Source organism: Lepeophtheirus salmonis, chromosome 4, assembly GCF_016086655.4.
Source record: "Lepeophtheirus salmonis chromosome 4, UVic_Lsal_1.4, whole genome shotgun sequence".
Classification (NCBI taxonomy): domain Eukaryota; kingdom Metazoa; phylum Arthropoda; class Copepoda; order Siphonostomatoida; family Caligidae; genus Lepeophtheirus; species Lepeophtheirus salmonis.
The window spans coordinates 40,476,175-40,493,422 of NC_052134.2; the positions used below are offsets into that span (position 1 = coordinate 40,476,175).

Genomic DNA, 17,248 nt, shown 5'->3' on the forward strand with positions numbered 1-17,248 from the left:
CACTTAAAAATTAGATAAAATGGGGGGAAATGATCATTTACTTTTAAATTTATAAAATTTCATTGTATATAATAACAATTAAAATCCAATAATCACAAGATATTGAAAAATCAAATGAGTCACTTTGAATAATATCAAATTGTATTGTTATTTCATTTTTTTAAATATTGTCTAATCCCTCTTAGCTCAGATTGAAATTGAATACGTAGAATCTCCAAAACATTTGATATTATCAAGAATCACGACTTTAAAAGTATTCGGTTTTGAATTTTGTCTTTTTGTGAAATCTTAAGATTATGTTTTATTTCCATTAAAAAGACATATTCAAATCATTATAACTTGTGATTATAGTTTTATCAATTTTTGATTTTTAAAGAGTAATCTTTTTTTACTCCTTTGGAAAAAATAGTCCCAAATTAAAAGCAAATTTCATATGTCTATTTTTTTAATACATTATTAAAAACTAGAATTATTTTTTTTAAATATGTAATATCGAAGTATTTTTTCATTTAATTATTTTCTGTATGTTGGAAAAAATAAGTTTGAACTTTTACTACACATTAAAAAATCAATTTATGTATCATAAAAACAAAAGTTTTCATTTAAAATATATAATGTTGTCCTTGTAAACATAAAAGCAAATAATATAAAATAACTATTAAAATTTTAGTTCATAAAAAAGATCAAATTTCGTTACTAAAAAATAATTAATTACCACAATTAATAAGAGATTTGATGAATTACAATAAGTCATAATTTTATCTCCTTGTTCAAATAATGAAAAATTTACAAGAATATTGAAACTTCTTTAAGCTACTCAAAGTATTTATTATACTAGTAATTAGACAAACTATAGAACAGCTAACCAGAAGTACAAATTTGATTATATAATATAGCAAAAATAATTAAACAAATAATGTGTGCTGATTTTATAAAAAATATATACATTTATAATCAATTGAACTAATCTTTCATGGTAATACACATTTGGCTTTATCCTTCCAAAATGATATATTTTAACCAAAAAAATGAAAATTACTAGGGCAAACATTTTTAAAATGTACTACAGCATTTTTTTATCAATTTATCGAGCATTTATCAATAAAACAAAAACAAGTTACAGGCAAACATAATGCCACCCTTTTGGAGAAAAAATATAGTAAAAATTCACCTGTACTTAATTTTGAGTCAATGTTTATATAAATGGGCTACAATGTGGTATTTTCTTCTTATTTTATATGATCAATTATTAAAATTAATGTTTATGTTATTTCACAATAAAAAATAATTAGAGATGAAATTAAATATATATAATTTGACAAGTGAGTATGTAAATAAATCAGTAAATTAAATGTATACAAAAACCAACAAAGAAAATGGAATTTTCTCATTCTATAAATTTTGTAGTCTACAAATTATATATAAGGTTGGGGAAAAAGTCTTGTGCATCCAACCTAGAGTCCGGACCTGACACCAAGTGACTACTACCTGTTCCTTTCTATGGCCAACGCACTTGGAGGTATAAACTTGGCCTAAATAGAAGCCTGTAAGAATTGATTACCCAGTTTTTGCCAATAGGGGCAAACTCTTCTGCAATAGGGCATTATGAAGTTGGATTCTCGTGGCATCAAGTTATTGAACACAGCGGGTTATAATTGGGTTAAATTGGAAGATTTCTAAGAAAGCATCGAAATAAAGCGAAAAATACGGAATTACTTTTCACCAACCTATTATATACAAGCATTGAGATTCTAATATTTGTACATTGCATAATATCAGGTGCAAATTGTTGGTAATTGTTCTTGGTATCTATGTTTAAAGGCACTGTGATGGACACAAGTCAAAAAGTTTGAAAAACACGTATCTACTGACATAAGGAATGCCATTTAAAGTGAGAGTCCAAAGTTAATTAAAAAGGCTTATTTTTTAGCGAAAGCTTCCCTTGTTTTACTAGTACAAGAACAAAATAATAATATGGGGTGGAGCACAACTTTTCCCAGTCTTTTTTTGTACATAAATTGCTATTAGTAAAGTATCTACAGGGTAAGTACAAGTAGACTCCATTTTTAAAATGGTCGATATTTAACACACCCAAAATAAAAAAAGACAAAGAACACAATCAGTTGAATACGTGATATTGTTTGAGTCAGACAATAATATTTGAATATAGATCCATTTGTTTAAACAAAAGTATGGGTAACAAGAATTCAGTTTTCTCAGAAGAGCAATTAGACAACTACGTTGTAAGTTAAACAAAATTAATATATTACTAAATGTTCTAAACTTCTTTATATATATATTTTGTATAAAAAAATTTTACTCATGGAGAAGGAGGAGTCAATGAAATTTTCATTTTCAGTTCAGTAATATTGCGGTAACCTTTATATCTGCTCTAAAAATTGGGCTGAGAAAGGGGGAATCTATTATATTTTTTTGCTCGTCCGTTTTTGGAATTGGTATTCTGAAAAATGAATTTTCTATCCCTCAGCTATTGTCATTATTATTTATCACCTGAGAACTGAACTTACTTTTCGATAACATACAAAATTTTACTGAACACTCGAGTGGGAGTAGCTTTGAGGATTTGTTTCAGAGTTACGAGTATAATTATACATCTTTGTTGGACTCGTAGTAGAATTGAGGATCGACATCGGTGTTCAATTATTTCCTTCTACATCTCCTTCCTCTTCACAACTAATAGTACCTGATATAATGAAACGTGATGACAGGAAAGTTGTTCTCCTCCAATCAAATCTTTAAATGATTAGGGTTCATTATATAGGATTTTCAATTTTTTTTTTTTTTTAGCATACCCAAAATAAACAAGATTTTAATCACTAATGATAGATCACTTTATTGTATCTAGCAGCCTTCCCTCTGAAAAAGAGCCAAAAGCGGTCGGTAATTGTATAATTTTCTTCAAATATTGAACCGTTCTTCTTTTAATAATAGAAAATTACTAACAAAGCTCATTCAAGCTCAACCAATTAATGTTATGAACATTAATTAGTGAATGAGTGGAAGAAAAAATTGGCCTAGACAATCAAATAAATAGTCATTTTTTATTTTAGTGGAAGTCTAAAGTTTTAGTACCGGTTTGATCAGTCTGGTATTCAGATTAGTACGGTATAATTTTACTTTTGATAACAAAAGTTAACCCTGTAATACGTAAGCAAACAAAAAAATTTATTTTTTTCAAGGTGGTGTGACAATTTGTAGCTTGTTGTTTAAAAAATGAAGAATTTTACGTATGTTATTATTTTATATTAAATAATACTAGTGACGCGTTTCTTGGGCCAAGGAAGGAGTTGGATATCACATTGACAATGGTTAATATTATTTCTTGTTAATTTTTAGACACCTAGGTGTCTAAGAGTATTATAGATTATAATATAGCACCTGTATATTATAGAAAGTTAATTATTATGAATTTTAAAAAAAATTTGTATTACTAACTTCGAATAATATATATGGATAAAAAAATATTTAGATAAGAAGTCTATCTTTTATTTTTGTCAAAAAGTTGCCCAATCTAAATTCGCAAAGAAAATTACAAAAACTGTTACGCACTAATTTGGGAATAAAAATAGTAAATAGCAATACCAAGAATTTTTTTCGTACTTGCAAAAAAAAAAGCATCTGAGAATAAAGTTGTCGAAAAAATAACCCTCGAAATTTATGTTCTGGCAATTGAAAGTACTATATTGTAATGCTAAATTCTAAATTTTATTTCCAAGAGGCATTGTTTTGTTGCATTTCTTCTTAAAAATTGAATATTGAGGTTTAATTTAAAAAAAAAACAGGAAAAAAGTTCACTGGATTTATAATTGCTTCGGTCATAGTTTGTATCTCTTAAAATTAAACTTTTGGATTTAAAAAATGTCAATGCAATATTTTGTCCGTTTAAATACCAAAGGTGCCTTGTTGCAGCTTCTGAAATTGGTGGATGTTTTTTTTTTTTTAAACAAGCTTATAAGAAATTGAAGATCTTGTCGAGGAGAAGATATAACATCAAGAGCTGTGAACCAAGCTCTTATACATATTTTCAGAATAAAAATAGAAATATAAGAAATTCCTCTTATTTTATTATCAGTGAGTTTGAATTGATCTGGAAACATATAAATTATGAAAGTGTACAATCTCTAACTCATCCAATAAGCTTTGCGTATGGCTTTTTGTTCAATTAGAGGTTTACCTTGTGGATGATTACCTCCAAGAAAAATGATAACAAGTTCTAACAGCTCTTTATAATCATTTCTTACTTGAACATATTAAAGTTTTATCATGACAAAGTCAATTATGTTATCCTTCATATCAGAAATGACTTTTAAATCATTGGTCATGAACGATTTAACGTTTGTTTCGTCGATCTTTCACCATTCCTTCTGAAACCTTCTATAAACTTGAATATCAGGTCTAGATGAGGGACTCATAAAAATGGAGAAAACACTTGCTAAAAATTCAAATACATTATGTCCATAGGGTATATAGAAGATTTTTTTCAAATTTTACACATGCAATGCACATAGATTACTGATCTGACCAGTGTTGCTAGCTGTTGTATAAAGACATAGTGCTCTCACCAAATGCTTGACATCCCAATCTTCTAGCAGCTAGTAGAAAGCTTTTGCCTTGGTTTTACCAGTTCCAGAGACTAACCTAGTAACACCCAGAAGTTGACTATTACCGAATCCATATATAATTACAGGTACGCGATGGACTTTTTTTTTTTTTTTTCAGGCACTTCGACAATTTTCCTTCTCAATGTAGAGCTAACTGAGATTTAGGGCTAAGTTTGTCTTTCAAGTTATTATATATGATCCGCTGAGGTGGAAGTATTTAATGTTGTTGTCAATTCTTTTAACGGTTAATGCAAGTAAAAAGGTTGCATTTCGATCAGATATATTTGCTGGGGCTTAAAATACTTTTTATTCTTTTGTTTTTTATGTGTAATGCACTCTATAATCATTATGACTATCTTTATATGTACTTTTTTCATCAATATGATGGTAAACAATCAATTATTTACTTGAGTGTATGTTATTGGTTTTTATAGCCTTTTGGACTCCGTATCTCGCCTCTCCACTGTTTTCGTTACTTTTTTGGAATGGGATTTATCTGCTACGCCTATATACCCTCGACATTCATTCTGTCTATACAACAAAAGGAAGTATAAATCTTCCGGATTTTTGATGAGAATACTTGCATTTTATGTTCAATATCGAACAAATCTTTTATTTTTTCTATAACACATTTATATCTAATTGATGAGTCTTAGACGTTCGATTTTTATTATTTTCTAGCTGTATAATGGCATATTATCGAATATCATTATTGAAGCACTGTCACGAATGTATTTTTTATCCATATATATTATTCGAAGTTGGTATCCAAGCAAACACAAATCTTTGGTTAGACTCCTAGTCAATTCTGTCATTACATCAGTATTCTTCGTTTAAATTCAACTGTTATAAATATGTGATGGTGTAGGGCTTTTCAATAGGAACGCTCACATTTTATGTTGATAGGTTTCAAAAATGACGTCATATTTGTTATTGTTTTTTTGACAGCTGTGCTCAAAAATAATTGTAGTTTTATCATGGAGCAGTACACACTCGAGCAACGCTTGCAAGTTATTAAAATATATTACAAAAGTGGTGAGTCTTTGATCCAAACTTTAAGAGCGTTAACGCCAATTTATGGTCAACGTAATCGACCTGCAAAATCAACAATTTAACGTTTGGTGAAAAAATTTGAGTCCACATACACGCTACATAATGTTCCTGTGGCAGTGAGACAAAGAAATGCACGAAGTGTAAAAAATATTGCTGCTGCAAGCGCATCAATTCAAGATGACCCAAATTTGTCTCTTACGCGCCGTTCTCAATCGTTAGGCATCTCTGTGACATCGTTGTGGCGAATTTTGCGATAAAAATAAGTATAAGATCAAGTTGACGCAAGAACTGAAGCCGCTTGACCACTTCAAACGTCGGCAATTCGTAAAATGGGCTGAAGGAAAATTCGAAAATGATCCTCTTCAGCGATGAGGCACATTTTTGGCTCAATGGCTTTGTTAACAAGCAAAATATGCGCTATTGGGCCGGAAAACCCCACACGTGATTCATGAGGCGCCATTACATCCCCAAAAAATTACTGTTTGTTGTGGATTGCATGCTGGCGGTGTCATTGGCCCGTACTTTTTCGTAGACGATTACAATCCCTACGTTACTGTGAATGGAAATCGTTACCGCGCCATGATAACCGATTTTTTTGGTCTGAATTGGAAGATATGGACTTGGAGGATATGTGGTTTCAACAAGACTTCACACACAGCAAATGTTACACTCGATTTATTGAAGAGTAAGTTTGGCGAGGGTCTTATCTCCAGAAATGGACCAGTCAATTGGCCGCCTCGTTCGTACGATTTAACGCCTCTAGCCTTCTTTGAGGTTTCGTGAAAGCCCTGATCTACACCAATAATCCGTCGACGTTAGAAGAACTCAAAACAAATATTCAACGCGAAATTGCTACAGTTTCAGCCAATTTATGCTGAAAAGTTGTCGAAAATTGGGTTCAACGATTGGACTTCGTAAAACGTGCACGTGGTGGTCATTCAAACGACATCGAATTTCATTCATAAATTAACTTGAATCTATTTTTACGGCAAATAAAGAAATTGTCGATATCTCAAACCGTTATTGTGTTATTTAAAAAAAAATGTGAGCGCTGTTAATGAAAAACCCTTTATAACAAATTAAAAAAAAAATAGTTGCATGAATAACAAAATAGTATACAAAAGTACTCTTACAATCGACGTCATAGTTATTCTTTTAATAATCCTATACCAACCTTATATAAAAGATCAATTTCATCCTCTTAATATTGTGTAGTTTTACCTTAAAGATTTGGCTGTCATATTAAAAAAAAGATCGATCATGTACACTGTGAGCAATAGTTAAAAACATATGAGTCACTCCTATTCCATTTAAAATCAAAAAAAGTAATTCAAGGAAAAAGTATAACAAATATTTTTTAAAGATAATTTATTTACATAAAAAAGGATATAAAGTACTTTTAATCATATCTGCTTGTGGTTGGCGGATATCAAAAGATGAATACAACATTTCCGAAAAATACATCTATTTTCAAAACTTTAACGGCGTTGGGCGACCTATAAAACTTTATCAAATTGTTCAAAATTTGTCACCATTGTTTTTTTCCGAATGTATTTTACCCAAGCCTATGAGAGGTAAGCATTTATAAAAAAAAGTCAGAAATTTTTCATCCGTTCATTGTTATTAGGACTCCCTTCAAAAAGCTGTAAAGTTAAAAATCGAGAAGTTTGAACAGGTTATAACGAGCTTCAAAAACTTGATTGCAGAAAAATTAACTATTGAGAGCCCATCAGAGTATAAAATCTTAGCACAATATTAATTGTGGCTGCAGCAAGATATTTATCCCTTTTTATCAAGAGTCCTAATATATTTTTAACTTAATGGAGGTGTGTTGGAGATCTAAAAAAATATTATAGGTCTTGTTCAGATAAGAGTTTAAAGTTTCCGTATCGATTGCTTCACACTTTTAAAAAATTTCACATATTTAGGTTATTGTTGTTGTTTTTGTTTTTTCATATATTTTTCCAATAGTTTTTAGTTACTCAACTAATTTTACAATTTAAATTCCTATTTAATTAAAAAGCTGTTCATTTGAATCACTCTTTTTTTAATAATTTTAGACGAGTATATATATTTTTTAGTCGGGTAATTTTATTAATCACTATATTCCTCAAGTATCAGAATTTCTTTAATGCGGATATCTTTCTTTTTTTCTAGAGCCCTGGTTATAAACTAAAATCTTTATTTATACCTATAGGGTATGTATGTAATCCCCCCAGAATGAATAAATTTATCATCATATCTGCTTCTTGTTGAAGGATACTAAAAGAAGAAGAATTTTTTTTTTTTGAAAAAAACGTCAATTTTCAAAAATTCATCTAAAATATTTTCAAAATTTGTCGAAATTTGTCAGACATCCTTTTTTTACCCAAATGGATATTTTTAGCCCATGAAAGCTCAACATATCCAAAAGAAGTTCGAAATGGGCCACTCATTATATACATGCTATAAAAAAAATAAGGAAAACTTCAAACAAAAATGAGTGATATTAATGTATATTTTATTATTTTATTTGTTGTCAAATTCGAAAAAAAATATTATCCAAAGCTCACTTTGTTAATGATTGAATGATTTTTATAAATTTTGACATGTTAGTTCATCTTTTATATTGTAGAATTTTTACTTGTATAAATAAGATTACTCCATTTGCTCTTAACTCTTAACGAAAATATGCCAAAATATGTCAATAATTAATTATTATAAGTCCACTCTCACATAGACACAAAATATATATATAGATATTTATTAATTAAAACATACAGAAAAATACTTAAAAAATTGCCCACTATAATTTATGAAACAAAAGGACTTTGCACATATGTACATTGTACAATATAGTTTTTTTGTACTTTTTAATGAAAAAACTTGAAAGAACTCTTTACATTATAATTGCTTTAAAAGTGGGAGATTTTTATTTCAAACAAAAAAATCACCAATGATTTTTATCATGTAAAATGTAATGCCAATATATCAATAATTGACAAACTTTTAACTTTACGTTCATTTCATTAAATATTTGTATACATTTTTAGATGTTCTATGGATTACTATTAATAACTTTTTAAAAGATTTATGATTACTCGACATTTCTCGTAAAGGATATTCAATATTGTTTTAATACAGATATTAATATATATCTACATTTAATGTCGGATCAAAAAGAAACCGTTATTTTCTAATTTCGAAATCAATTATAATTCGATTCTCTATTTTTTATATCTAATGTTAATACAAATATCTTCAACATTTGCATTGTGTGGATTTTTTTTTTTTTTTTATGATTTTTTCATCGATAAAAAGATTAAGCGTCTTTTAGTGTACTCTGTTATTATTATTATATATTATTTATTATTGAAAAAATAATAAAGTAAATATCTATTATAGGGGATATTACTTGAAAAGTTTAGAAAGGCTGTTAATTCTACAAAATTTAGCATTATTTAAAAAATTAACTGTTTAAACCAATAAAAAATCCTTTCAAATATTTTTGATGAATTTCCTCCTATATACATATACAGGGTGAGGACTTAAAAATTAGAATCTTTTTCGAGGCCCTCTAGCCTGGGTTTTATTAAGTCTGACAACTTTTTACTTGGTGCCAATCAAAAGGAATGACAAAAAGCTAGAATTTGATGTTTGTTTTGTTTTTGTCAGATCAAAACGGCAGAGGGTCTGCGATCTCCGGCAAGAATATATTCACAGTGGACGCTATTCTGAACAGGAAAAATGATCGATTCTTGGCTAAATCCAGAGCTCGGGTCGAAGGAACCTTCAGGACCAAACATCTACTCAGGTCATGGTCCTGAGTGTCCGGTTTGGTTCCCAGGTACCATGTCTTGTTATATTTTATGTGTTTACCCAACATGGTACCCCGGCACAGAAGTTCAAAAGGTGCAGTATTTCTGCAGAGAAGACTTGGCTACCTTCCACCAAGAAGACTTCTTGCCTTCGTCCTCAACCGACGCGAACCCCCCTGGACTTCGATATTTGGTGCGTCTTGGAGGTCAATATGAACAAAGATTTTCATCCCAAAGTGGATTCCCTGAAGACTGTGATCACAGACGAGTGGAACAACTTATTCTCAGACTCGTCAGACGGTCAGTTTTACTTCTGTTTGTCCCAGTAGAGAAGCCATCATTCAGAATGGAGGGAGACATATTGAATAAAAAGTCTAGGAAATTGTTGAATTACCAACTTTTGCTTCAAAAGTTTGCCATAAAAATGACACAAAGTAAAAATATGTATAAGTGAAAACTGCTTTCAATTTTTTCTAATTTTTTAGTTTTTACCCCGTATTTATTAAAGTAACATTCCGATGTTACAGACACAAATTAAAATAATAATTTCTACCTTTGATATAAGAAAAAAAATGTCATTGATTTAGTAACCCTGAAGCCATAGAACTAACCCATATTGAAAATATTTGATTTAAGGTTCTATAATAACCAATAATAGTAATGGACCAAACCACTCGAATAAATTTAATTATGAAAAAAAAAAACATATCAAGTAAATTTCTGGTTAAAGTATTTTACTAAGTAAAAAGTATATAATACTTTATATATACAGAGTGAGTAGTAAAAAAAAAGGTTTAAAGTTTGTATATACCGGGCCAACCATTATTATTTACTCATCTCTATAATGCAAATTTTGATAGGTTAACATTCATTTTTTACAATATTCCAAAGAACAATGTTTTAGAACACATAATTAGCTATTGATTGCTAAGGAAAACATTGTCCTAGCCACCACCGTTAGCACACAGTACGAGAAGAGGATTGAGATCACAGCCTCCTCCACGCGGGATTGTCCTAGAAGGCCATTTGGGAGTAAACTGGGGTCTCAAGGAAGATAATTTACAATGTTTTCATGTGGTGTACGTTGAGAAGGACCTCAGGCACTCTTCAGGAGTAGGCAGGAAATCCTCCGTGTCTGTCAACTGCCTGATGTTAGCCTTTAAAAAAAAAAAAAACATTCTCATTTTCAGATATGGCCTGGAAGATGAACAAGTCCCCATCAGCGTTTTTAATGGTTCTGAAAAAGGCAAGAGAAAACAGGGAATCTGGGGACTCATTGTCATATTTTCTGATGAGAAGACCTTTATTGTTGACCATGTCTTAAACAGGCAGAATATCGAGTAGCAATATTTGGAGATATAGTAGAGGAGCACTGATATTTCTCCCCAACAAACACCCTGCTTGAGTGATGATGTAATACCTCGTAACATCCGATGGGAACCCCATGAATCCCGTATGGTTCCCTTTACGATACAGGCTGAAGGCTGATGAAGTTCTCCCATGGATGAAATCCATCGTTGGCAATTCTCCCTGGGTGTTCAAACAAGATGGAACACCTCACAACATCACAAAGAAAGCCCAAAAGTGGTACCAGGCCAACATGCAGTTCTGGGAAGAGGATTTCTGGCTACTGCAGAGCCAAGACCTCAAACCACTAGATTATTCCATCTAGGTACACGAGAGGCCACAACAGCTAACTCACCCTGAAGACTTCTGTCAACCTGGACCTACACGAGATCCGAGTTCATCCAGAGTGTTTGCAGCAGCTTCCGCCACCACCTGGAGCTCACCATCAATTCTGTGAAGGTTCTCCAAGTTAGGGGTTTAATTGTGTTGCACCTACGTTCAACTAAACTCCACCAATAGTAGTCAAGGATTTTAAGGTCTGGGGTTGAGGGAGGCCAGTTCGACTTATCCCAGAAATTTTTGAATTGGTTCTTCAGAACTCCTGTATTGTAAAGGCAGTGTTACACTTACAAGGTGTTACCTTACATAGCTCCAATTGGGTTAATTAGCCTAATTTTTACTAAAAAACATGGACCAGAACCCATATATATACTTTAGCCAACATGTTATCTTTCGGCTTAAAGAAGTATAGGGGATTAACTTTTCCATCAGATCCTATTACTCCGAGGGCCATTAATCTGGCTGGATTTTTTAAGTGGAGCACCACTGGGACTTATATTCTTGATTTTGAAAGTCATTGGTCAATTGTGAATTTTTTTATGTCCGAAAATATTTTCACGGTTGAACTATTCTACTTCATAAAAAAAAATTACAGTGGATTGTTCCCATTGTCAACGACAAAAGTTTAAAAATTAAAGCCACAATTTTATTGGACGTTACATAGATAAACCATCCAAAGAAAGTCGAGCGATACATTTTGCTATGTAAAGTGCCAACGCTGTTATGGCTTCAAAACTATCTAAAAGTGTAACAATTTGGTTGCAAGATTCCAGGGCAATAATTATATCTGCACGCTATTCCACTTTCCATATCTTGGTAGGTAGCTCTTGGGCCTATGCCCTTTATTTGATTAAGTATAATTTATCAGATTCCCTGCAATACTATTCTACGTTGAAGAGGATTGTCTGGCACCATAAAATATTTTTGAAGAGCGATTAACTTCATAAAAAAGTATCATTGAAGAGTATTACTCAAGTATTACATTATGTTATCATTGATGTGTTTTAATTAGTTAATTATTTTTCGTACTTTTATTGTTTTTTTCTTGGCCATAAGGCATGCGTTTTTATTTAACAATTCAAGAACACAACAGGTTTGGAAAACAATTAAAATCATGAGTTAAAAAAAACCATGTAACAAAAAACAAGATTATTATAAAGTGTTTAAAACAACAATAGTGAAAAACTAAAAATCAAGCTAATTTTGTTAAAACATTATAATACAATTTTACAATAGGCATGATTTAAGAAATATTATTTTCTTTGACAATTCGGTATGTATAGATAATATATTGTGCCTTGGTTGTAATTGCATCGATTTTTTCGTTGTTCAAAGTAGATAAAAAGTTTTGTTGATGTAGTTGGTATTTAAAATTTTCTGCCAAGAGTTTTCGAATTCTCTTATAAGTGTGAGCTAAGTTTTTAAAATCCCATAGAATATGGTCAGTCGTTTCGGTTGTTATATCACACAAGAAACAATTAGATCGACTGTCTTTAAAGTATTTGCCAGCAACTTCAAGAGTGCCTGACAAAACTCTATATTTGAACCACTTATCGGGTGGTGTCAACAATTTATTTTTAATTGCTTTAATACTTAATTTGGGAGTCCTTGCAATATTGCGGCGACGACATCCGCTGCAATTTCTGAATCACCATCTGTAGTACAGTTCACGTTAAATGTGTATCTTATAGGCATCTCCCACCACAAGGAAAGCTCAACTTTTTTAAATACATCGACTGATCCATCGCATAAGCCTTTAATTCTGGGCGAGAATTGTACAAATTTTAATAGTGTTTTTGAGAGGCTACGGGTGGGTGCATACAATAATCAATATTATGTTTCTCAAGAAAGGCAAGTAATATGTCGGACCAGTATTAGCGGTTATCCCACAACTTCCTAATCCAGTAGGATTTAAGACATTTCCTCATGTCTTCAATAGGTATGATATTCAAACCACCAAGTTTCAAGGGATTTTGTATTTTTTGAAAGGATATGTTCCTCTTCTTTATAAATTCCAAAAAAAGACTCCTGAACGGCGCTTATTTCAAAAGCCATTTTCTCACTGAAATGAGTTACTCGCAGAATATGGGTGACATTTGGTACAATATACGTATTTCATGCACATATTTTATCCCAAGTATGTAAATGAAGGAGTGGGAAGTGGTTCATTGTTTTCTTAATTTTTGACTGAATCTCTTTGTAATTCAATGTGGTAGAGTTAACGCCAATCCGAGATCCCAAGATATTAATATTATAAGTAAATTTATTAATTGGCCATATTTAGCCATAAAGCTACTGTATGGAGACAACCTTGGCGGACGCCCTTTTTATTCGAGAAAAATGTACTGTGCTATCCGTAGTGTATCATTGGTTTGATCTTGACAAGGTTACTCCAACCATTCGAATGATGTAGTCTCCAAATCCCTTACGATACAACGTCCTAACTATGAATTCGTGTGAGACAACATATCGAAAGTCTTAGCAAAGTCAACTGCCATTATTGGCATTATTATGCGTATTCCCAAAAATAACCAACACTCATGACTTTTTCATAAAACTTTAATGAAATAGGTGAAAGATATATTTGTTATAAAATTCAAAAGTAAAGCCAGATGGGCCTGAAGTCTTCAAAATTTTTGCATTAATTTTAACTGCATTCATTATCTCGTGATCGTGAGTAGTTATATGATTTTCAATAAAGTTGTTATAGTTTATACAGGTGCAAAAAAATAAATTTATAATCGAATATGGGATTTGGTGAAAAATAAAGTTTGTAGAAATTTGTCAGAAAATTTGTTTGAATTTCAATGTGACATAAAAATAAATAATCAACAGAAAATTCCATCTCTTTAATTTTTCTTTTTTTCATCAAAGTCATTTTTCAATTTTGCAGCAATAATTATTACTGCAAACAATAGAGTATTTTCAATTTCTGCTTTCAATTTTAATACATAATTTTTGCAATATTTGCAAGAATGAACCAGTTATCGAGGGCTATTTTTTCCACGAAATTATTCTCCATAACTTTTTTGGGTATTGCAAGTAGGAAAAAAATCTTGTTAGTTTAGTGTTCCACTTTACAATGGCAATTAAATTTATTTACTAATTTTTTGCAAAATTATTGAAAAATCGTTTTTACAATTGTCTTCACGAATTTCGTTTGTCAATTTTTTCCCCCAAAATAAAAAATTGACTTTATTTTTTCTACATATATGTTATTATATTGTTTGAAACACATTTTTTTTTTAAATTCTTAATAAGACATTTTATATAATATACATACCCTATATTATTATAATCCATTATAGAATATTCTAACACTCGTCCGCAAGCAAAGAATTTAAGAAAATTGCATTCACCATTGCCAATATTATTTACCGCTCTCTCCTTGGATTGAGCAACGCCGGGCAACCCGTTGCTAGTGCTATCATATATGTATATGTATGTGTTGATATGAACGTATAAAGAGTTGAAAATGTTATAATGGATGTTTTAAACACAAAATCATAATTGGAAGCCTATTTTTTTAAACTATAAGTACTTACGTATTATACTCATTTATTGTTTCAGCATACAATCAATATATACATTTTGATTCAATCTTTTTTATTGTATTCTTTGAAGAAGTCAACAACTTTTATAGAGCCCGTCCGAAAGGATGTTGATATGACTGATGATAATTAGTAAACTATAACTAAATCTTTTTGAATTGGCTTTTGTTTAACACTAGACATATAGACTATAAATATAAATCGTTAGAGACACAACTGTCTAATGAGGTTATTGTGTTATTGCCTGCAGTAAAGGAACTCTTAAGAAAATAGAAAAATCTTGTTCTTTTTTTTTATATACTCGAACAAAAAAATGCATTCAATTAAACGGCCATTGTTTTAAATGAGTAGATTTTCCAACTTATATTTCAAATATAAGTATGTCATTTAAAGAAAAAAAACAAAAACCATTTCTAAAAAGAATCAATTACCAGAAATGTATATACATTTTTATTTAAACTTTTCATTTCTTATACCCACTTAATTACTCAGTGAGAAGCGAATTAGAAAGGGCTGAAAGTTATGTCTCTTAATATATAAATAAATGAGTTTTATAGGTAATCTTTGGTTAAAATTGACATTCCTTTGGAATTTTTTAATGAAAATATGTAATTTGTAATTCTATAAAAGACATTAGACGGTTGTTTTCTGTTGGAAAAATGATGTAATCATGCCCCAAAATTGCAATGCAAACACCAACAAAATCCCATTATGTAATTAATTTGAACCAAAGACATTGTAGGTAATAAAATTAGCATAATAAGAAAAACAAAAATATAAAAATACAAAAGCAATTCAAATACAAGTATTGCTAATCATTTCTCCGTTAGTAACAATCATTAGACATGATATATTTTTGATAATATAAAAGACTTTTGGATTCACGAACAAGCATAATATGAGACAAGAACATAATTCTATCATTATTTGAATAGAAAATAAACATTTAATCCATTTTATGTTAATCAATATTGCATATTTTCATTTCAACCAAATAATCGACAATTATGACGAATATACCTCATTTCTGCCGGCAAAGCCATGTGATGTTCCTTAGAATTATACTAGAAAGTTAGATGCATCTATTGGGTTTTTCAATAAGAAAAATGAACTTCTTGGTTCAGTTTACCACTGGGCATTATTTCCTATGCCAACTCTATCCCCTTATGCACCATGAAGTTAGCCCACTATGTCGTGCGTGTGGTTTTTAAGACATGAAGAGACACTTCATCTGGTTTATGAGTGTTCTAAATTTATAATTGAGCGTACGCAACTTTTGGACAGTTTTAGACCTTTTCAAGGACATTCCGTCTCCAGTCTCTCCAGTTTCTTAATAAATTCTGATGTTGAACGCTGGCTGAACAATGCACCATCCCTAGAACACGTCCAGGACGGACTGTAGCACGAGATCAAATCCTGCAAACTATTGTGAGGGTACCACAAGTTAAAGTTATTTTTACATGTGCATGTACTGATTGTATGTTTTTGTATGATGTGTAGAAATACATGATTTAATAATAATACCTCATTTATCTATATAATAAGGCGAGATATCCTTGAAGCAAATTGGCTTTGATGCCAAATCTCATAAGGCTTAATGCTTTAAGGCAACATTTCCCGATGCAAAATTACTTGGAAACGTTTCCAGCTAGTAAGAGCAAAATGAATATCCTTAAAAATCTAGTAGACTCATAAGAATTGACAGGCATTTTGTGATGGTACATAGGGTCAGAAGATTTGTATTTGTAAGTATAGTATAGATACATATTGTGGCACGTCAGCCCAAAATTAAGCTAGAATTTTTTTTAATACAGACAATTGTATTTCCATCACTCAAAATAATTTTGTTTTACTTTTTTGCAAAAAGACAATCCAAAATTTTATAAAATATTTTCCGACAGTTTGAGTCTAGATTACATATGTACTATTAACAAACTAGCATCAATTTCTATCATTAAATTGTTCTGATTAATCCTTTGTACTCGTCAAAAATTTCAATTACAGTTACCAAAATGTACTGCCAAAAAAAAAGGACTAAGAAGTTAATGGATTTCATTTGAAAAGCCAAAGCGGAGACAAATTAAGTCTCATACATGAAATTAATATTTAAACACGAAACACATATAATAAAACACTATTTAATATTTGATCTTTTCCCATAAATTCCGATAAAAAGCTCAAAATTGATCGAAATATGTGCTTCAAATATTAGTTTAAATAAATAAATTGGGAATTTCTGCTTTTCTTGATTTTTGTTCAATATTATTTTAGCGCTTAGTTGCAATATATTGGCAGTGTCATTCGGGATCGTCGTGATCAGGATCATCGATATTATATTGTTGTTAATATCTTTCTTGTATTAATTGTATATATATATATTATCTAGTTAATTTCAGTATATTATAATTTCTATAATCGTATATTATTAATGATTGTATGTATGTGTATGATAACTACTGTAGAGGGGCCGTTTTATCGTTGAGTGAGAGTTTTTCTATCATCATGTAGATTAGTTATATCTAGAATTGAGGCCATATTA

General features: G+C 30.6%; 1 protein-coding gene across 1 annotated transcript in view; it reads left to right on the forward strand.

Moving 5' to 3' along the window:
* The first annotated feature begins 2,121 nt into the window (after nt 1–2,121).
* Nucleotides 2,122–17,248, forward strand: part of Cib2 (Calcium and integrin binding family member 2) — a 76,647-nt gene continuing 61,520 nt past the window's right edge. Inside the window, exon 1 of the mRNA XM_040710116.2 lies at nt 2,122–2,243. Coding sequence (XP_040566050.1) covers nt 2,193–2,243 — 51 coding nt within the window. The 5' untranslated portion in view covers nt 2,122–2,192. The remainder of the gene's footprint in view (nt 2,244–17,248) is intronic.